Source organism: Alligator mississippiensis, chromosome 9 (genome assembly GCF_030867095.1).
Source record: "Alligator mississippiensis isolate rAllMis1 chromosome 9, rAllMis1, whole genome shotgun sequence".
NCBI lineage: Eukaryota > Metazoa > Chordata > Crocodylia > Alligatoridae > Alligator > Alligator mississippiensis.
Genome location: NC_081832.1, coordinates 58,781,813 through 58,805,595, shown reverse-complemented (window position 1 = coordinate 58,805,595; position 23,783 = coordinate 58,781,813). Strand labels below are relative to the sequence as shown.

Here is a 23,783-nt window from a genome sequence, read left to right as displayed (position 1 = left end):
TCTAGCCTTCTCTGCCTTTGGTTTGACTTCAGCCTAATGTGGTTAACTATCTTTAACTATCCATCTATTTGTTTTGTAATGCACTTCCAGTATGAAAGACGACAGATAAGCAAAACTCAACTTCAGTTTCTAGAGTGATGTGAGGCTCTTGTAGAAGTTGTAGATTCTATTTTTACTTGTATCTTGTCTCATTAGCACATCTGGTAATGGGGGGCTGGGGGTTAATACTGAGCTGACAGGATTTGTGAGCTTCTCTTCTTCTTTGTGTTAAAAGCCAGGAACACAGGACACAAGGAAGGCGTGTAGATATTATGCTACATAAATTATAGGTTCTCAAGATAATCATACAGTAGCGTTTTGAAATTAAACAATGTTGTGGCTTTGTGTCAATACTTTCTGATACTGAGCTGAAATTATGATATTATCACATGATATCAGAGGGTCATTCCTCAGTGTAAGACTTCCAATTGATGTGCTTGCTTTTAAAATGGTTCTAAGATGATTCATGCTTAATGCACATTTCATGTACTTAGGCTGCATGGTACTAGACAAGAGTGGCATGGGGCAGGAGATTTTGTGTTTGGGCAACAGAAGTGTAAAAGTCTCTCAGACTGTGCTTCATTGAGATTCATAAAACTTGTTGAGTAGCATAGTCCTTGCTTTGGCCAACAATACAAGAACAGTCACCAATGGGAGAAAAAGGAAATGTTAGTAAGAGCTTTGCCTGAGTAAGAAATGAGTAAAAACTGAATAATGATTCCAATATTTCTCCCCTAAAATAAGGCTGTCCAGCTTGAGTGGTGGGGGTTATGACAGGATCCACCTCTGAGGGTGCTCATGCTAAATCTGTCCCACTGACTATAGCATCCTAAATTATCACCCTGATGCCTCACCTGTCATGCCTTGATGAAAGAAATGATCATATAGCTGGGGAGACTGATATCAGAGACCAGTGTGAGCTTTGGGCATTTTATTTGGCTCTGCTTATCATCAAGCTCTCAACTCCATGTCCTGGGCAGGACATCTCTTATTCTCAGTCTCAACCAGAATGTTCAGCGTAGTCCTCTTCGTGCTCTGTTCCTCTAAATATGTCTCTGTAGTGAGCCCCCAACTGTACCTTGATCCGAAAACAATGCAGGGGCATTTCATTAACCTCTTCTGCAGATACACTGTGACCCTGCCCCTACTTTGATCCACAAAAATGTATATCCTCTTTAGCCTCTTCTGCGGCCTCATGCCTCTTCTCTAGATCCATTGGGTCCCTGGCCCTAACCTGATCTACTGAGTTCTAGGTCCACTCCTGAATTGCTCTGTGCCTCACTGTGCTTTGTGAGTAACCCCACCAGTCCCGTAAGAGCTCTCCTGCACTAGCTCTCAACCAGTGCCCTCTTCTGGATTCTAAACCGACTAATCTGAATGTACAGTGCCTTTCCTGGCACCCCAACCATGGTTACCATAAACTTCTGGCTCCTATCTGATGATTTCCACCAGCCTTCCTGGATATCAGCATTTGTTGGTGTTCCCTTCTTTGGCAGCCTTGGATCACAGGAAGACTTTTCTTTGCAGAGATCAGTTCTAAACTGAAGGCTCTGGCCCAGGACATATCTATGGACATTAGGAAGAAATCTATGGACATTAGGAAGAACTTCTTCACAGTTAGAGTGGCCAAGGTCTGGAATGGGCTCCCAAGGGAGGTGGTGCTCTCCCCTACCCTGGGGGTCTTCAAAAGGAGGTTAGATAAGCATCTAAATGGGGTCATCTAGACCCAGCACTCTTTCCTGCATATGCAGGGGGTCGGACTCGATGATCTATTGAGGTCCCTTCCGACCCTAACATCTATGAATCTAGGAGTCAGGCTGGCAGTATGTCCCAGAAGCTGAAGGACTCACTATAGCTCTGGCTGTGTCTGATGGTCATGAGTTGAATTTTGGCAAAAGAACATGTTTTCCAGTAGCCTGTTCTGTTATCACTTCTGAGTCTATAGTGTTGTAAATATTAGAATAGGTCTCATGCTGTTGATTAAGCCAATTTTCAGATTCATATTTCACAACAGAATCACAGCCATTTCCCACTTTAAGTGTGAGCCTGTGGGGAGGCAAAATACTTAGTGACAAACTGTTGAAAAACTTGGTTGGAAATCAGACAGATATCCTCATTACCTGCTACATACGTATGCGTAAGTACATTCTTTCTCCAATAATTCTGGCAGCTATGTGCCCATTTATAGCTCTCAGTGTTTTTTGAGGGCCAAAGAATTGAAGAATTTGAATTGCAGCAAATGCTATCTTCTGAAAAGTCATTACCATAGACCCACTCAATTAAGTTGATTTATTTTAAAGTGCAGTTTTCTGGTACTCTAAGATAAGAGCAATTTTCAGATGTAGGCTCTCTCCCCTTCCTGATTTTCCTGAGATAAGCAGCAAAATCATCTGCTCCTGGTGTTGCTTTCATGTTACAATGAAGTTTCAATATCTTAAAATGTCTTCACAATGGCAATGTTTTAAGACAGTTCTCAATTATAGATGTGTGGGAACAATGGGCAAAACCTGCCTGAAATCCACCTAAAGCTATAACTTTCGTTCTAAATGGAATTTCAGCTTTCATTATATCACATAGGAGTGTTCTAAGTAGGTGGCAGGAGAGTGTCAGGTGAAAATCAGACAGATCTGCTTTGCATGAAGTCGCAGAGTGGACTGAAGCACAGCACTGCCTGCCAGCTTGCTTAAGAGTTCATACCTCCCATCATCCTAAAAGTGTGAAGTCAAAGAGTATAAATAAAGAAGAAGTAAATACTTGTACAGGTCTTCTCACTGAAGAGTAAAGAAGTCATAGATTGATGTAACAATCTTTTGATTGTGGGTTTAATTTTTTTTTTTGCTTGATAAATCATAGGAGTTATAAGAAAGTAGGGATGCAGGAGACTTCATGATGGCATCTAGCCTCCTGGTTCAAAGCAGGAGCACCCCTGACTCAACTATTACAGTCAACTGCTTGTCTAATCTGCTCTTGAAAACTTCCAAGAATGGAGATTCCACAGTTTCTTTAGATAGCCTGTTCCAATGCTTGATCACCTTCATAGTCAAAAGTTGGATTTAGAGTCTCTAATCTAAATTCCCTCTGCTGAACCTTGAGACCATGGCTCCTGGTTCTGTCCCCTATAGTCACAGAGAAAAGTCTATCTGCAGCCCTTGTGTAATTGCTCTTCAGGTATTTCCAATCCCTCTCAGTCTTCTCTTCTCCAGACTAAAGAACTCTAGTTCTTTCAGCTGCTTCTCATTAGTCTTGCCTCCCAGGCCCTAATCAATTGAACACATGGTCAAACTAGATAGGCTCATATCACCTAATGTCTTATCCATTAGAGCACTTAATAGTTGTCCGATAATAATTTTCAGTCACAACCTTGTAGGAATTGAACCTCAAACATGGCTGGCTTCTACCACCACATTCAATTCTGCACCTCCATTATCAGAAAGATAATGACAAACTGGAAGGACTTTTGAGAAAAAAAATGAAAATATGCATGAGGTTGAAGGGGTTGATGTATGAGAAAAGATGAAAATGGTGAAGTACGTATGTATGAGGAAAGATGGAATAGTGAATGGTCATGATAATGATCACAAATATATGAAGGGTATAATTAAATACGGTGGATAAAGAAGAATTAATTAGGGTTGTATAAAAGAATGTAACCAGAAGAAATGGAATGCAATTAAGAAGGGATTATATAAACAGAGTATCATGGAAAACTTCCTGATAGTGAAATTTATTTTGCTGTGGAAGCTACATTGTTTAGGAAATTTAAAATGAGATGGAAAAGGTATATTAAGGAACAATTCTGTAGTTGTACAGACAGTAATTATGGATAGTTCTGTTCTGTCTGTAATTGTACATATAGTATTTAACACCAAATGAAAGAGTTAATAATTCAATCATGATGCTGCAGTTTATGAACACTTACTATGATTCTCTGAATCTCTGACCTACAAGTGAAAACCTCCACAAATTACTACTGAAACTGTAAACCCCCACATCTACCGAATAACACTCTGCAGTGACTACTGATCTCTCTCCTTTACAACTGAGGCTTGTTTAAATACTTTGCTAAGATTCGCTCTCTTCATAAATGACTGACTAAACCAGACCTTACATTTCAACTGATCTCAGTACAAAGAAAAAAACCCAGAGAAGCCAAGATACAAGATGTCATATTTAAATTCAGTGGCCCTCACTGGAGAGGAAAGATGCAAGATTCCTTACCAATCCCTTGGCTAATTTTTGGAAAAAGAGATGGAAAACTAGAATTCTGCCCTCATATTCTTATTAGAGCTGGGAATCAAAATTAATTATACTGAACTCTGAAACAATGAGAATACAGTCTCCAATCTCTCGTAGATTAATACGTAAATCTAACGAAGGGTTCGCCTTTAGATGGAAGATCAGTTACTATATTAAAAGAGAATGTTTTATTGCAACCAGATTAACAAAGCTTCCTGTGTCTGTAAAAAGCTGGTCACCCTTGTTACAAAATAACCTCTGACAGATGATTCATGAGGAAGGGAAGAAAATTAAGAGAAACTAGGCTCCTCTGTGACACTGCTGCTAACGAGAAGAACAAGAAATATCAGATTCCCAAAGCTCTATAGAGGCATCATTAAAGTTATTCATGATACAATATGCTGCAACTAGTAAGTCTGATGGCAACTGTAATATCCACTAAGGCACCTGGTGAGGTCTTTTTAGAACCTCCCAACATTGCTCTGAAGTTAGTCATTAGATCTTGGGATGGGTCGGTGATGATTTTCAATGCTCAGAAGAGAACTCAAATCTAAACCGTCATCTGTACTCTGCTGAAGTGTTTATATTGGCATTCTTAGTCTGCCTCTGTCTGCAGGTTGCTATTTCCTGTTCAATACTTTTCAAACGTATGCAAATCAAACATACACCAGATCTTGGGGAAACTGTAGGCACATTTGCCAGGAAAACCAAAAATACAAGAATCATCTTTTGTAATAAGGTTACTAGGCTCAGTAAGAAACACAAATCAATACAAATGGCACATGAAGAAAGGTCTCAAAATTATCATGAGGAGTAGAAAACAACTTTTCCATTCCTTATCTAGCACCCAGAATTAGCCTTCTTCAGCAAATGCTTGCTAGATGCCATTTATCAAGCTTATGTTGTGTAAGAGAGAGATAATTAAGATTTCTTATCTAGATTCACCAAGTTACTATCTAGTGCATTAGTTGTTTCTCTCTCTCAGGCTTTTATATATATATATATATATATATATATATATAAAATAGAGGCTATATATATATATATATATATATATATATATATATATATATATATACATATATATATAGACTCTACCAATCCCTACCATCTCTCTATCTATTAGATCTGTGTGAAGTGGCAAGTATGCACTTTGGATTTGAATTCGGCCAATTTGGAGGGACAGTGATTTGACTGGGAGATTTGAATCACTGTCCCAATTCGATTGGGCCAAATCAGATCCGAAGATTCAGTGCCTCTTTGGAGATTCAGCCATAGACTAAACAGGGAGCAGTCCTTGCCATGCTGGACACAGCTGCTTCCAGCTGGTAAATCTGTTGTGGTGGGGGGAGGGAAAGGGCATGGGGGAGGGATTGGGATTGGGGCTGGGATAAGCAGCCCAGCCGGGACGGGTGGTGGGGGACTCTGGGGGTGGGATGCAGGTGCAGCAATGCTCAAAGTGTGGGCTATGCCCTGCTGCCACTTGCCCAGCCAGGGCAGGGAGGGATGGGATGTAGGCACAGCTCACTCCAGGTGGAAGGGTGCAAGTGGCAGCAGGGAATAGCCCTTGCTCCCAGCATTGCTGTGCCTGCATCAGCTTTGGGAGTGGGGGCTCTGCCCTGCAGCCACTTGCCAGCTGGCACAGGGAGGTGGGGTGGGCAGGTGCTGCTGTCACTTGCCCAGCTGGTGCGGGGGGGGGGGAGGGTAGGCACTGCCGCCACTTGCCCATCTATCTATCTATCTATCTATCTATCTATCTATCTATCTATCTATCTATCTATCTATCTATCTATCTATCTATCTATCTATCTATCTATCTATCTATCTATCGTAGGGATTGGTAGAGGTATCTTGCATCTTTCTTCTCCAGTGAGGGTATATATAGCTATATAGATATATAGATATATATCTGTCTTGTATAATTTTGTATATCAGTCCCTTACCTATTAAGGTGTCATTTAGTCCTATAGGTCACCATGATATTTCCACCATCACAGATAAAACACATTATTTTCTTAAGCTTGAAAATACAAACTAAGTTGCAACTTGAAGGAAAGATACAATTATGCAGGCAATCCAGAAAACTGGGATCCTAGAAATGAGATCTTGGTGGGAGAAAACAGAAACATTTTTGTTCTAGAATCAGATACTGTTCCAAGCTGAGGGCATTTTTATTTTCATTAGTCATTCTGGCAGGCTGATCACCCCAATTCAGTTCTTAGAAACCATGTATTTGTACTATTTTTTGACATAAATAAGCTAGTGTATAAACGAATTTATTAATTCCTGTTTAAGCAAACCGGTATGAAAATAAAAATGGACTAAACTGCAAGTCTTGTCATTTACAGACATATCTGCCTAGGAAATAAATAGCAATTGGCAAACTTCACTGAGCTTAGCACATCTGAAACCCATCTTTGCTGACACTATATAAGTGCTGTTGATTAATTTTAGGCCTAAGGACCGTTGTTCAAGAATACTGGGAAGATGTTTCTCTTCCCTCATGAATGCAGTATTTTAATCAGTAAGAAGTCATTTTCTACTTCACTTTGAGAATGATTGCTGTTTATAAAGAATTTTTAAATGTTTACATTAAAAAAAACTCCAAAAGCAAGAGGACATGAGACACTTTCAAGCTGCATCCAACTAATTTGACTAATTTATCCATTGCTAAAACTAAGGCTTATTTCAACAGTTTTTAAAATGGTACTTCAATCTATATAAAAACACTATCCAGAAAGAAATAAAACTCTGCTGTACACATAAACCTCGATACTTCAGAGTAACTTAAAAAAAAAATTTTAACAGCCAAATTCTTAAAACAATTCAGACATCAAACAATGCCGGTATGCCCCTTTAAAAATCACATTGAAGGTGCTAGGGATTTTTGGAAATCCCACAAATGCCCCAAGGCACCTAACAAAGATACAGAGGCACCTAAGACCCATATAAAATTAATGACTTAAAGATGAAGTTAGATAATTAAATAGCATTGGTTTATTACTGAGCTTCAAACAACTTGAATTTTTCCTCAGTGACTGAAACTTCCATTCAAGTAAAACTGAAGTCTCCTTAATTCCTATAAGGCAAATGTTTTATCCAAAAACTGTCACTTACCAACAATTATTTGATTCATTTAGACTCTTCTGTAAAGAAAACCCACAATTCCATCCAAATTTTGGCACATGCATAAAAACTATAGGATTTACTTACTTCCTAAAAATGAGGCAGCCCATACTGTTGATCTCTTTGTCTGATTTGTATCTCCGGAAGTCCTCCCAGGCATCTTTCACTGCGGTAATGGCCATTATAATACAGATTGGGATCAAAGAAACTGCTGGTTGAAAAGCATTAACCACTGGCACAAAATTCAGTGAGGCAATGGCCACAAAATATACATTGGCAAAGCGGTGAAACTGCTCAAATATATTCTTTGGGATGAATGAGAGGATGGTGTACTTGGTGGTCTTAATTTTATTAGAGTCATAATACCTATTTGGGTTCTCTTTCCACATGTTGCTTTCAAAGGGCAAGTTGGAGACAATCATCCTCTTAGTTTTATTTTTCTTCTTTCTTTTCCTTTCTTTCCCTCTTTTCTCCAGCTCCTCATTTTGTGTTTCAGAATCTGAAGCAACATGCTGGCAGCATGCTTTCTTGAAAAAAAGTTTTTTCCTTATGATCTTCAAAGAGAAGCAGCGTAGAGCTTCATTCATTGTCATCTTACTTCCCCTTAAAATGTAGCTTTAAGTATAATACATAAGTTATGGTGGTTACAAAAGCCAGACTAACTGAAAAGCAGTGAAGTGAGGAGCTAAGTTTCCCTGATCTGATTACTGTCTTTCACTTAATTGAAAACAATACCTGTTGAAATACAGACGTCATTCAGGCAGGTAGCACCCACCTGTAAAACAGGCTGATTCTGGGTCCTAGAGACTGCCTAGTTGCAGGTCACTGATAACAACAGCACTCCTTAAATGTTTTATTATGCATGTTCATGTATCGCTGGACATCCTACTCTGAGCAATTTGCCAGCAAATTATTTTATTTACAGATAAACTTCCTTATTTTGTTGTAGAACAAAAATATATACACCTAATTCTTTTCAAGCTTTTCTGAAACACACTTTGTAAAATTACTGGTAGATAAAATTATTCCCAGTAAGACAGGTCAAAGGTTGTGGGCAAAATTCTGACTCAACTGAAATTGATGGAAGATTACTGATAACTTCAGTTGGAGATGGATCTCAACCCATGTAACCGCTCTCATCGCCTATTTGCTTTTATCTCTAGAGATACAGAAAAAAAAATCTCTCTTGACAAAAGAACTTGCATGTAAATTCCCCTCTTTTAAATCAAGTTGACTATTTTCCCTTCCAGTCCTATCAGATGTGGAGAGCTACCTGGGATTTAGTTGGGTTAATACTTGGACAATGGACCTCTGACAAGTACCTAGGTCAGAGATCCTCAGCCAGTGTGCTGTAGCACTCTGGGGTGCCTTGAGATCCTTTCAAAGGTGCTGTGGAGTGCTACACAATGGTAGCACTCTTCGGTATGAAAATACGATTCACAAGATAAACCTAGGAATTTTGAATAGGAATTAATAGCATTAAAAGCAGTCTGAGCTATTATGGTCTTTCTGAGTTCTTTGCAACAGCAGAATCACTCTATTATTTTTCTGTAGTGAAAAAAAATGAGTGAAAGCTAAGAGCTGGTGTCTCAAGTCTAATGAGGGGTGCCTTAAATGTAAAAAGGTTGAAAACCACTGACCTACATGTTGTACTGCAGGAGGTATTACAGGTGACTAAGGTAGAAGAAAACAATCTCTTCCTTCTGAGTCAGTCTTGAATGAATAAATACGTCAGCATACAGTTCACAGGTGCTGAATTTTTGAAAGCACAGACATTCAAATGAAACTCAGAAATATTGAACAAACATGGTCGTGGAAATACCACTGCACTTTTTGGCAGAAATGTGGTCTTCATTTGGATATCCTGGACATGTTCCATCTTGAATACAGCCTCTTTATGGACATTTCCTCTGATGGTTTCAGTGACACACACAATTCTTCACTTCCTGCTTCAATATAATACCTAAATAATGTTGTTCTGTTTTGCTAAAAAGTTTCAAAGCTTCATTCCACCTGGCTGCATTTCATCAATGTGTATAATATCCTCCATCTTTCCAACAGAACCTTTGCTTGCTTTCTAAGGTGTTCTGATGCTTTTGTTGTCTGAGAAATTTGAAAAGTTTGAATGAAAAGAATTGTATCAGGGTACACTTCCTGTGTGCCAAAATAAGATTACCCACTTATGAGAGTTACAAGGGACATATGTGACACTAAAACATTATTCATAGCTCTATGTCTTAATACTTGAAGGCAGAATAAGTTTTTCCAATTTAATAATTTAATTTCCTTTGCTCAAATGGGATAAAATTATTGTAAAAAAATAGAATAGATTGAAATAGATAATATAGAAAAAAACCCTATTTTATTCTACTTACTTATCATATGCTTTGGTTTTAGAGGAGTTTACTGTTTTATCAAATCTGTATCTCTTGTAGTCTTCAATGCCATCCTTAAGTGCAATTAGTAGCAGTACCACACACAAAGGTAGCATAGTGATCTCCCGTTGGAAAACTTCTACTTGTGGGAACCAGTTTAGGACCACCAGAAAGAGGAAATAAAGATTAGCCAACCTGAGAATGTCAAAAGGAAATGAAAAACAGGAATAAATTAAATGCATCTTTTCCTGATTCACATCATCTGTTGTTCAAATAAACATTTCTTTTCTCACATTCTTTCCAAATCCTTCCTTCCCCAACAATTAATTATTTTATTACTAAACAGTGATGTCTCCATACTTCCTCTACTGGATTCTGTGAGTGAATAACTAATTTAATCTTGCTATCTCTAACTATTATAGAGTAGTGAGATTAGATTAATTTTAATGTGAATTTCTTTAATCCAAAAATACTTAAGTGTTTCCTTAATAGTTCCTCTCATTCCTGCCACTGTGGTCACACTGGGCATGTCTACACATGAATTTACGTGTGCCTAAACCTAATGTACCTTAACCTAAGGCTCATTAAGGCGATTTAGGTGTGCATCTACATGTGAACACCTTAAGGCACCTTAATGTGGCTTGCTGGGCAGCCTCCCTGGTCAGCACCTTGGACAGCCACTGGAAGCCTATGGCAGTGTAGCCGGGCAGTGCAGCCTACTGCCAGCTGAGGGGGTGGAAGCCTCCAGTACCCCTGGATGCAGTTGGCCTGGCCCTGGCCTTGGCCCCAGCCCAGGGTCTAACTCCCTTCCAGTGTTCCTGCCTCTCCAGTGTTGGATAACAGCAGGCTGGAGCTGAACCTGTGGGGCCCCATGCTGCCGCCGGGTGCCGGCAAGATGTGGTGGGTGAGTAGTCCCTGTCAGTGTGCAGTAAGTTGGCAGAGGGGGCAGAAAGCATGATGGCTCCTGTCAAAGCACAAGGGAAGGCCTTCCTCCCCCCACGACTCCCTGCAGGGGAAAGGGACAGTACAGCCGGGTAGGTCCTTTGCTAGCTTCCCTATGCCTCTCCCTTGGGGCAGGTTTGCTGGCCAGGCAATGCAGCCCTGCAAGTCCCTGCCTGGGATTCAGGTGCACTTAGATGCCCATGTTGGGGCTCCCGCCCTGGACAGCAAGCAGTTCGGTACTGCGTCTGCCCCCAGCACCCAACATGGCTTTCCCTGCTTCACTGACTTCTGTCCTGGGGAAGCACCCAGCCTCCTTGCTGGACACTGTGGGTGGGAGAAGTGGTGTTAGCTCCTGGGGGCTCTGTGTGGCTCAGCCCCAGCAGGCTGGGTGCAATGCAGGTGGGGACTCAGCTCTCCACTTGGCTCCCCTGATCCAAGGCTGAGCTCTCACCTTCATTGCATAAAGCACCTTAAATCACCACATGTAGATGCACCCACTGGTATCTGGGTCACTGTGTTCAGTTTTGGGACCCCCAACCACGGGAAGGAAATGGACAAATTGGAGAGAGCTCAGTGGAGGGCAATAAAAATGGTGAGGAGGCTGGGGCACGTGACTTAGAAGGAAAGACTGAAGAAACTGGGCATATTTAGTCTAGAGAAGAGGAGGCTGAGAGGGGACTTAATAGCAGCCTTCAGCTACCTGAAGGGGGGTTCAAAAAAGGATAGAGCTGCATTGTTCTCAGTGGTGGCAGATGACAGGACAAGGAGCAATGGTTTCAAGTTGTAGCAAGGGAAGTTTAGGTTAGATATTAGGAAGAATTTTTTCACTAGGAGGGTAGTAAAACACTGGAACAGGTTACCCAGAGAGATGATGGAAGCTCCATCCTTGGAGGTTTTCATAACCCACCTAGACAAAGCTTTGCCTGTGATGATCTAGTTGGGGGTGGTCCTGCTTTGAGCAGGGGGTTGGACTAGATGACTTCCTGAGGTCCCTTCCAACTCTAACTTTTTATGATTCTATGATATGTATTTTGTTTAGGGACTACAATTGATTTTTTCAACAAAGGAGTTTTGAGACCACATATTCAAATACTGTGGAACTCTCACATAGTCTTTGAACAATTTATAAATATATATATATTTGTCTAATTTAAAAATAATTAGATAAAGAAAAAGAAAAATGGAAATCATATGATAGGACTCTTAACTACTAATGGTAATATTACAAAATGGATATTTCCAAGTGAGAGTTGGGTAGGCAGCTTTCATCTACCTTGATCAGTTATTGAGTACCCGTAGCAAGATTCATCATGCCTAGGTCTCCCTTTTCATAGCCAGTGCTTAATGTAAAAGACTGATCTGGACATACAATCTAGCTCTGGCTAACCCTCACAAATAAGTACAATATAGAAGAATATGGATGAACTGAATATACTTCTATTACATTTTAATTGGGTTTTTTTTTTAGATTTTATAGGGTTTTAGAGGATTTTTAAATATAGAATGTTACAGATAGCACAAAAACCTCTCAAAAGCATTTTATCCTTAGTAGATGACATAATTCCCAAATCTGGCAGACTTCTTTAATAAGTACAAGAACAGCATTCTAAATTAAATTCTAAAGGACTTTTTTATAGAGGGCTGCACTGACTGACATCCATATGGGGTGCAGGCCACAGGTTCAAAAAAGCAAATTCCTGGCCTATACATTTGTATAGTCTTCTTTGTTTAGCACCTGTTTGCTTTAAATTAGTGGCCTATTCTTTAGTTAACCAGTCAATATTTGTTTCCAATGGATGTCTGAAGATTAAGTAGTTGTCACCTAGATTCTCATGAAAAAAACCAACCCACAACAAAAAATGGGGAGGGGATTATTTCCCTCCTCCACCCTCAATCCCCTGCAAAAGTGGGAAACAAACAAACAAACAAAAAATCCAAACCAGATCAATAATCAGGTGTCAGTATTTATAGCAAATGAATCATTTAATTAATTATGGCATGTGTGCACCTGTGAAACTGTTCAAAGAGATTTTGGGGCAAGAAGGTGAACCAGGTATACTTTGTGGTCCGTATCCCATTTCCAGCATAAAACCTAGAAACAATCTCCCAATCTTTCTGAAGTCTCCCATTGTTAGGAAACACAACCCGCCATTTGTTTAAGTTGTATCTCAGCCCATCTTTGACAGCAGACAGCAGAGGTGTCGATTCTGATAAAGTCTCTGAGGATCTTTCAGCCACCAGCCGTTGCCAACGATACAAAGCAGAGTCCACTGACAAAGCCATTCACAGCAGTAAGGCCAGACTGAAAGACAAATGCATTACAAAGACTGAAAACCAATTCCATTATGGTAGAAAATTCACTTTGCTCCTTTAAACCTTTACTGGCAAAACACAAACAATACTACAGTTCAGTGCATTACTTGTCCAGGCTTTTAGTTCAGCACTTTCTATACAGAAGGCATAGATTAACTGGTATAACATGGCCATTCAGCATGGAAAAAACCTCCATTTGTAATTTATGGGAAAAATCTCCTATGCTCTGTGTGTTCACACTACAAACTAATGCAGACAAAGCAAATTCAGCTGATTCCTCACAAAACCTTTTTGTACCTCTAAGTCTATATTATTTTTTTAGTCATAAACTGCTACCAAAACTGTTTGAGACTTTTTCTTTAACTGTCACATACATTCACAATAGTTCTTCTATTTGCATTTGCTTACAAAGGTGATTGGTTCAGGGGGGGGGCTGAATCTCAATAGTCATAACAATAATGAACTGCAATCTCAGCTTAAACTCATTTAAATTCACATAACATTTCCCCTAAATCTTCATAAAAATCTGATTTGAATGCAAAGTGCCAACAATGAACAAAATAATAGGCATTTTATTGATAAGATAGGTCTATCAACTGCATTTGCTAATACTAGAGCCATTATGGTATACTATGTTTTGAAACTTGTTAGTACAATTGCTAAAGCTAATAGCACAACAATCAGAGACCTTCTGAAGTTAAAGTTCAACAGGACCAGACATTATATACAATTCCAACAACAGTAAAATGTATGGGTGTGGAACTTGGAAGGACATATATAAATGTACTGGCAAGAAAATAAACAAATTAGAAAAAAAAGCTCTGACCTTTTCTATATTCAGAGCTGCACTAACTAAAGGCTTATTAGGAAACAACCTTGTTAAACTGATACAAATAGAGTGTGGATAATCTTGGTCTGATTTGAATTTGGTTAATACTGATTTAGATTAATTATGCATGGAATCAGCTTTAGCTAAATTTAATTTAAATCTAGTTTAAACTTGATTAAGAAGCATCCACATTGGCTGCATATGCAAATTCAAATAATCTGGGAGAATTCTCCCAGTTTTGTTCTCCTGGTAGAAAAACTTACCCAGAGCTGCAGGCTGAGGCCCTGAAGAGGAGAGAGCTTGCAGTGCTGACACTGTGTAGCCAGGTTAGTCTGCCTGGTGACAGATGGCAGCAGCGCATAGGGTAGCTCTGATTGACTGACCCAGACTGCCCATGGTCAGCCTATGTTTCCTTCCAGCATAATATAGGGATTGTGAAGGAGGCATGTTTGGCCCCTTGCTGGAGAAGCAGAGTACAGTAAGCAACACACTGCCTCCCTGCTGGGGGGGGGGGAAGGGGATGGTGAGAGGAAAGGGAGGGCAAGGAGATGCTACAGGATTATGTTCTCTTCCGAGAGAAGCCACAGCATACAAATATATGCTTTACCAGGAGAAACTTTCCTGGAAGTGATTTAACCCTTGTTGTACCCAGGTTATTTTTCTTCTTGGAGAACAGGTCTGAAAATCTGTATACATTGGTTTCTGCTGGGAGAGTAGTGACTCCTCCAGAAGAAACTGAATGTCTGTACAAGGCCATTGTTTTGCAACAGATTAAGTAAATTGATTTTTAAAGAGATTTCAACTTTAATTAAGGTACCTGTAATGTAGCCAAGTACTCTGTTTCCCTACAAACCACCTATCCATTGCCTATGCTGCTCCCTTCTGAAATACCTTTCCTTTAAGAAAAGGGTGCCTAATCTTCACTGGCTGCTACAAATGCTCTTGTAGCACTATTAAATTCAAGCGTACAGATGTTGAGTTATTTGTAGTGCTAGAAGTGTTGGAGCGGGGATCCCTTGGATCCCCAGCATCCCATCTATTTTCTTGCCCTCCCTGCTCCAAGGGGGAGGGAGAGCACATGACAAGCTGTCAAAGAACCATGCTGTCACCCAGCTGCAGTGCTGCAGTGGGAGCACTGGTAAGTGGATGCCACTGCAGCTCTTCTGCAGAAACAGCTGCTGCTACCACAGGGGTTTGGTGGCAGTGGCAGGGACGTCAGCTGCCTCCACTGTAAACACACCAGTTGTTGCCAGTGGTCTTCCAGATATGGCAGTGGGAATAGCTTCACCTGAAGGCAACAGCTGGATCCCTGGCAGAAACAGCTGCCACTGCCACCACAGGAACATCAGGAAGGGCTGCTGATCTCTTACAGCCTCCTGGAGAGGACAGGCTGCCAGTGATTGGGATCACTGACAGTCTCCCCTGGGGCAAGGGGAGCAAAAGTCTAGCCTTTGAAGAGACTTTGTCATGCGTGAGCCATGGAGAGCACATAATGCTCCATTTCTGTAGTGCTACGAAGGAATGTCTGTTCACAGCCTGAGGGTGGGTGACTGTAAATCATATAATTAGTAGAAATGAAGGGGTCTTAAGAGTGCATATTATGTAACACCCACACACACTTGGGGTTGTGTATGGTCATGTGTGTGTTTTTGGTTGTGTATTACAAGTGTGCGTGTGTTCATGTGGGCAAGATGGCCCCTGTTGTTCTGCCCTGGCAAGCCAGGGCCTGTATCTGGGCAAAATATTTAAAACCTTCTGACCTCATTGGTCAGAGGAAGCAGAAAATCCTGGGCCCTTTTTTCTGTTTCACAGCTATTGCATTTCAGCCTAGCTGTGTGGCTAAACCCCAGCCATATGTTTGGCGTCAGATTTGGGCCAGGGTGAAGTCTGGCATGGTTTGAGCCAGGGTAAAACCTGGCACTACTTGTTGTCTATCCAGGCCTTGGTGCAGTATGGGCCTGGATGGCTTTTTGCTGCCCAGTCCAGGACCACAGAGATAGGCCTGGGCCTCCTTTTGTCCCTTTTGTAGTTAATGTCCCAACCAAGCAGTGTGGTTGGGTGCTACTTGTAGTTCAGGCCCAAACCAAGATAGGCCTCACCTTTCCTCTGAGTTCTTTTGTAGTTTCCTGCCAAGCAGAGCTGGGATTGGGACTAGGAATTTTGGGGTGCAGTATGCTGACAAAAACTGTAGTTAACCCCTCAAAGTCACCATGCGGAAGTGGAGGTTGGCACTCTACCACATCTCCAGGACCAACGGAGCCCTTTGCAATGCAGAAGGACCCATACTCTCGAACAGCTCCAGGGAGCTGAACCCAGGGAGCAGCTCCTGGGACTCTGGTGTGGACTCCCCTCTACAGCCTATTGCTGAAGGGCAAGTGTACTGTTGAAGGCTCCCAGAACTATCCTTTGGGGAGCCCCAGGTTCCAGACTTCCTGGACATGGGTGAGGCCTATAGACTTTGCTTTGTAGTCAATATTATTTTAAAGCTATATTTAATATTTTCTTTTGCTTTTTAAAAATTCTTTGTAATACATTTGGGTTTTGTGTTTACACTGCTTGCAAGGAGGGTTATTTTTTGTTTTGTTTATAGTCATACCCAAGCAAATTAGTGTTCCCAGATTTCTGGGTGGGGTCTTGAGCCATTGGTATAATTTATGGGGTACCCTGAAATGTGAACCCGGCCCTTTTTGCTGCCGACCTGTGCCTGGCCAAAGGGTTACATTATTATTTCCTAAGCAGCTCCATAAATCTGAATTTCAGCACTTATCTGCATGCACTCTAGTAGCCTTCTTGTTGTAAAATGCAACTGTTCTGAATCGTGAAAGGAATATGGAGCAGGGTGGCACTGTGATACCATGAAAGGTTCATATATACTTCAGAGATTCAAGTACACTTCACTTCAGTGCTGCATTTTGTAGGTCATTTCTGCAGAGATTATTGTGCCATACAGTGTCAGCAGCCTGGTGGCACATATAACTGATCTTTAAAGGCTAACTGAAAGGAAAAGAAAGATAGTATCTCTGAATGGATTTCTGGGGCAAGGATGAAGCTGAGGTAACTTGCAGCAAGTCTGGATAGTTTTCATGTTAGAAGCTCAGTATATTGGTGTAGGCAACTCCACTTTGCTAAGCCTGATCTAAACCTAATTTTTCCTGTAGCAAAGAGGTGCAGACTTTCACCAACAGTGCACATTGCCCCTGAAATGTTTGGTAGCATCTGTAAAGGTACACTGCAAACAAGCGTGCTTCTGGCACAGTGGGGAATTGCTGAAAGAGAACAGAGTTCATGCTCCAGTGTGGGTTAGTGTGTTCTTCGAATTTTTGTTTTCTTGTTTTCAAAGGTGTAGGTTAGCCAGCAGCCACAGTCCGATGTGGCATGAGACACAACTAGGGAAGTTTGACACTACATTAACAATGTTTTGGGGCAGTTATAAAAAAATTCTCAGCAGCCCCAGGTACAATTCCTTCTTTTATTCCTGGGCACTGATTGTCCTGGCTAAAAAAATACATTGGCTCCATGTTGGCTTTTTCACTGCTCTTCCATTTCATAATCTCTGTCTGTCTAGCACAGGGGTGTCAGGTCTGGTAGGTCAGATGAGATGGATAGGACTGGATGATGGAGCACTGCAGGCCATGTATTTGACACCCCTGGTCTAGCACAACTTGGTTCTCCATCTTCTACAGTCCTCCACAGGATGAGACAGGCATAGTTGTGAAGAGAAGACAGCCAGTAAAAGAATCAGCATGGAGTAGGGGGGACATGTCTTTGAAGGAAGGGCCAGACATGGTGCAGCAAGTGGGCGGTGGGAGAGGGTCGAGAGGGTGGGATGAGATGGCATAAGAGGAAGGATGGTTCAGAGATTAGGACCAGAGAGTTGAGAAACTGAGGCTCAGTTCACCCACTGAGTTCAACACCCACTTCACTAGTCTGACCCCTTATATCTCCTCTAGATACTCAGACTCTACCCAGGGCTGATTTGACTAGTGGCAATGCTCAGGGGGTGCACAGGGGTCCACGTACACCCCCTGAGAGTGCTGGTGCACCCCCTGACCAGCCATGCTTGCCATTCAGGCAATGGGCAGGGGGGCAGATGGGAGCACTGGTGCCCCCCCTGTGAGCACTGGCTGGGGAGTGGGACCCCCCCCCATTGGTGAGATTGGCTGCAGGGGATGCCCCCCAGTCACTGACTGGTTGCTGGGGTGGCATGTGCCCCCCCCGAATAAGGTGGCACCAGTCACCCACGGACTTGACTCTGCTGCTATGCTAGCTGAGATAAATCCTGGATGAGTAAAAACAGTTAAAGCAGGAGCAAAGACTCTTAGTTTAAACCTCAGGTCCCCAAACAGGCCAAAAGCCAGTGGAAGAATGAGTCTATTTTGAAAAATTTAGCTTTATGTAAAAGGTACTGGATCTCCCTTACATGTATGAGCAAATTTGGACCACCAGCACTACTTGCAAGGTACAGCAAATTTAAAGACAACCCAAGCACACGTGTGGATTTTACAGCATTTATTGCTTGTTCACAGGAGGCAACACAGGAAAGTTAAGATGAATTAACCAAAGGTGTGAAGTTAATGCAAATAAATTAAAGCCCATTAAGCCTTTGTGTGGGTGGCCTCATTCAGGAATAAAGGAGACTGACTCACTGAGAAGTTTTACATGATTCATCTTCACCATCCTATGAGCTCCCATATAGACAAGACATAAGGGTCAACTTTAAACAGAAAGTGATGTTCAGCCTTAACTGCAGGGGAGCCAGTACTGCTGTAATATTATTTTAATCAAAACTGTGGGAGCATCTGCAATAAAGACACAATGTTCATATCATTTGGTAGTTAGGAAAAAGAAAGGCTATATTAATAAATCAAAGAAAATGCTATAGTCAAAGTTGTGAGAAGCAAAGTTTTTTGGGGGTGTTATATTTTATTGGATCAATTGAATGGTTGGAATAGATTTAGGATTGCTTTGAAAAACTTCTCTAACTTTATCCCAACTGTGCAGTGGGCCAAGTATCACCCCAAAAAATCCTTGCCTCTTGCATAATTCCTGGATCATCACAGCTACAACATCACCCCAACATTACCACAGTCAAAGTTTTTTTTCAGAAGGAGGGCTGGAATGGACCTTTATAAGTCATCTAGTCCAACTTCCTCTCTGAGGTAAAAACTTCCCTATCCAACCATCCTATACAAATCCATTGTCTAAACTCATAGCACAACTACACAGTAGGGGTGTGCTAAATAGACCATATTTGATTCAGATTTGGCCCGGATTGGGGGCAGTGATTTGATTAGTTGATTCAGATCACTGTCCCTGATTCGATTTGGCCAAATCCAAATCTGTAGATTTGATGCTAATTCAGAGAATCAGCAATTCAGCCACAGTCACAGCTTTAAATGTTTTTTCTACATACCTTGAGGTACCAGGAATGGCTCATGAATGCTGTGATGGTGGAGCAGATGGAGCATCCCACAGGAGCACATGCCCCCCCCCCCCCCCCCCCGCCCGCCATGTGCTCTGGTCCACTTCTGGATCTGTGGGGGAGCACGCTGGGGGTTCCCCCCAGACTCAGGAGGCACCAGTCACCAAGCGGGGGGGGGGGGGGGGAGGCCCGAAGGGGCACCTCGGCATGCTCCCCAGTGGACCTAGAAGTGGACCAAAAATGCTTCTGGTCCACTTCTGGGTCAGCTGCCGAGTGTGCTGGGGAGCCCCCGTACTCCTGTGGCTCAGCATTGCATCTACCCCAGCATTGCAGCATTCTTGATCTGCCTGAGGTACGTAGAAAAAACATTTAAAGCTGTGTTTATATCTGAATCACTGAATCTTTCCAAATCTCCCCGAATCAATTTGGAGGGTTCCAATTCAATTCAGAGAGATTAAAAGGTTTCCTGATTTGATTTGGATTTGGAGATTTGGCCATTAAATTGGGCCAAAGCTCTGCCAAATTGAATCAGGGACCGAAGCTTCGCAAAGCCCTACTACACAGTAAACCCTGACACAACACGAGACATAACATCCTGACCTGCTATAAGTAAAGCAGGGGGACCATGGTGGCCAACATCCTGCTGCTGTATAGTTGTTAATATATGCTCAACAGGTCCCAGGAAGAAGGCCATGCCCCCTGCTGCAGAGGAAGACAAAAACACCTACAGTCCATACAAATCTGACCGTGGGGAAAAATTCCTTCCTGACCCCAAGAATGGCAATTAACTCTGAGCTGAGGGGCAAGACCCTCAGGAACCTCCAGCATTTAAGTCCTAGGAGGAGCACTGGCATACCCCAGTCAAAATCCCCAACTTCCTCTGAGGAAGTCTTAAAAATACCCTGACCCATGTAGCGGAAGCTGTTCTAATAGTGAAGAAGTTTTTCTTGATATCTAATTTAAACCTACTTTGCTTCATTTTCAAGCCATTGGTCTGTGTTCTACTCTTTGCAGCAAGAGAGAAAAGATGTTTTCTCTCTTCTTTATGGCAGCCCCTCAGGTATTTGAAAACTGCTATTATGTCCCCTCCTTAAGCACCACAAGCTACACATGCTTAGCTTCTTCAACCTCTCCTCATGTGACTTGCCTTCCAAGCTCTTTAACATGTTTTGCCCACCTCTGGACCCTCTCTAACTTCTCCATATTCTTTATAAAATGTGGAGCCCAGAACTGCACACAATACTCTAGATAAGGCCTAACTAGTGCCAAGCAGAGATGCACTATTATCTCCCTGAAAGCCTCATATTTCTGTCCTTACTTGTTCAGTATAGTAATGAAATATGTAAGTGGTCTCATTTATTTCAATGCAACTAATCAAAAGATAATGCACAACATAAGCTAAGATGGAAGAATCAGGCACCTAGTGACTCAAAAATTATCTCCATCAAAATTATATTATATACATCTATATAGTTTATAAATAATATGTTCTGGGTACGTGGGATATGCTTAGATTAACTCACCAGAACCCCAATTTGATACATCTAGGGTAGATTTTTAAACTATTTTCATGTCAGTTGAAGAAAAAAATACTTTAAAATTACAAATAAGAATGAAGCAAAGTTTTGATTCAAAGAACCATAGGTATTAAAAGTATTAACAGTTTATTAAATCAGTTCCTTTTTTCTCTCCTCCAAAGCAAGTGTGTTCACTATTTGTCTGGTCAGCCTAGTTTTGAAGTATTTAAAAAAATGTGCCACCCTATGCTTTGTGGAAGACTATTATACAACTGTAAAAAAAATCATAACTGGGAAGGCCTTACACTCCATTTTCTATTCTTACTTTCACTCTAGTTCATTAACACATAAATTAATGAAAGAATGACCTTGCTCTACTTAGTCTGATTCAGTTAAGAAGCAACTTTCTTATCACGGCTTCTTTTGTACTTTGGTGGTCACAAATAGTGCTGTATCCACAGAGAAAAGGGATGATCAGTGCCAACATGCAATTAACAGTCTTGCAGGAAATGTTAAACTTCCTTGCACAAAATGGACAAAAGGACAACCGCTAGGCCATGAAAAAGAAAAATCATTTAGTTGGATACATAATCAGAGCAGCAGGCTAATGGCTTCCTTGTCACAGGATTGAAAATGTACCACAGGAAGCAACACAAGTATTTAGTATTTGGATCATGAAGAATGATGAGGAGCTGACTTAGCTCATCTTGACTAGGAGAATGACCGAAGGGAAAAGGAGGGGAGTTCTGTCAAGTTATTATCTTCTAATGCCAGCTGGTATCCACAATGTTTCTGGTCTATTCTGGGACACTTTCTGAAGGGTAGGGACTCTGTAAAATATCACATCTTCTGATAAAAGCAGTTATGCTATCAGTTAAAATAGGTGCTCTTTAACTTATAAACAGGGAAGTGTATTGAGCTAAAAAAACATAGATAATCTCACATCCACAAACTCACAGCACAGTATTTAGAAATCTATATTACATGCACATGTGTGAAGGGAATCAAGAGTAAATCCCTCTAATATATGGGTGCGTCTACATGTGACGCTATGGCAATGTAGCATCAGCGGGCACAAACCATGACACCGACACTACACTGCTGTAGTGATGAGATACTTCTCTATAGTGCATTGCTATGGTGATGTAGCTTCTAAAAATAACCATGTACCGCTGGGACGGGGCAGTAACAGCTGTTACTGCACTGTCATTCAATACTTCCTAAAGCAAGTACTAAATGATGTCGCAGTAACAACTACGTCATGGGGGGCATGTGTAGATGAGCCCTATGACTAGTGGAATGGACCAGACACTGAAGTCCATAAAGTCCCCTAAAAAACACAAAACTAAATACCTAAAAAACCAAGACAAACAAAACCTGATGCAAAGACGGAACTGAATTACTTAATTTTTTCCAAATGTTATCTTGTTGCTTGTGATTGGCCTGCCATGTTATTTTGGCAAGAAATCTACAAGTGTTAACTGCTGTCAATGCAAAACAATTCCATTTTCTCCTGAAGCTGACCACTATTATAGCTGCTTGATGTTAAAAGATAGACAACAGCAGAGTCTAGCTGTGTGCATAGGCAACTGGTAGGGGGTGCCCGGGGGTGCACGTGCCCCCTTTGCAGGGGCCGGTGCCCCCCTGATGGCCAACACTGATGATGTCGGTAGGGCTGGTGCCCCCCCTGGCAGGGCCACCGCCGTCGGTGGCTCCTGTGGGTGCCCCCTCCACCCCAGATTCAGGAGGCACCAGCCACGCATGGCTGTGTGCTTTACTGCCAGGTGGACTATCATCTTGGTTTTCATATCTCTGAACAGGGAGAGGCTAGAAGTGCTATTGAAGCAGCCTGTTTGGCCACAGGTGCAGGGAGCCCCTCATATTTCTTTATTCTTTTTTGGCAGTCCCTCACAGTTGCGGATGATTGTCTTCTATGATTGTCTTATCTGCGTATCTAAAGATGACTGATGAGACCTATCTGGGATCAACAGACTGGCAATGTCTCAGCTCAACTCTTTTCAGACTTGGAGATCTGGGAACAAAAGTCTGAACAGTGCATGGGGGGAAATTCAGGAAGTGATGCAAGTTAAAGATCCAGTACATTATCCAGTCCATCCTTCGGTCAGTCTTCTCAGCATACACCTCTGGTGGGTCACTGGCCAGTCTTTTCAGAAGTTCCAACTAATAGGCATGAGGTTGTTACCTTCTCCCTATGGAATCCTACAGAACAGGTTAATAAACCTGGCTATCGTGAAGCCAAATTTTCCCTTTTCATTCCATCATTCCTCCAGGTACCACCCAGTGGACTAAATGCTGAACCTGTTATGCTTATAGGTGAGCAATTACTCCAACACACTGGGTCTAACTATACAGAATAATTGAAAAACAGGGCTGGGAAAAACAAAAAGAGGCTACCTAGTACCACTCCCTGGTCCAAGCAGCAATATCCCTGTCTAAACCATCCCATTCAAGTGTCTGCCTAACCTGCTCTTAACAACTTTCAGTGCTGGAGATTCTACCACCTCTCTGTTCCAGTGCTTTATCACCCTCTTAGTTAGAAATGTAAATCCCCTTTGATGCAATTTAAGCCCATTACTACAATGCAGTGTCATGTAGTAATACTTGAGCTAGCTTGAGTCCTGCAAGCACTATAGCTGCAGTACTGTGGCAGTACTGTGGCTGTCTGGGCTAATATACCTTCTGTCTCAGTAGGGTTAATTAGCCTGGATAAATTGCAGTTTACCTAAACTACCAGTAGCTTGTTCAGAAATAGCTCAGGAATCTCTACACCAAGGGTGGGAAATTATTTGGGTCCAAGGGCAATATAGGCTGTTTTGGTGAGCTGTTGTGGGTCAGGTCAACACCCCACCACCAACCTCCCCCTGACAGCAACTCACCAAAGCTCCCTATGTGGGATGGGGTCTGGGCAGTGGTTTTTAGGAGCGATGATGGGCAGGCAAGGCTCGGATCACAGGGCAGAGTCA

At 41.8% G+C, this 23,783-nt stretch overlaps 1 protein-coding gene across 5 annotated transcripts in view; it reads right to left on the bottom strand.

Moving 5' to 3' along the window:
- The window catches only part of ATP10B (ATPase phospholipid transporting 10B (putative)), a 310,708-nt gene that overhangs the window by 81,757 nt on the left and 205,168 nt on the right, over positions 1-23,783 (bottom strand). For 4 of the 5 annotated variants that reach the window (XM_019478644.2, XM_014597506.3, XM_059733475.1 and 1 more), the window contains 2 exons: positions 12,727-13,020; positions 9,777-9,971 (listed from right to left, as the gene is read on the bottom strand). In XM_019478644.2, the coding sequence (XP_019334189.1) occupies positions 9,777-9,971; positions 12,727-13,001 (470 nt within the window). In that variant the 5' untranslated portion in view covers positions 13,002-13,020. Of the gene's footprint in view, positions 1-7,488; positions 9,571-9,776; positions 9,972-12,726; positions 13,021-23,783 lie in introns of those variants that run through there. The other variant, XM_059733474.1, reaches the window with a different exon arrangement.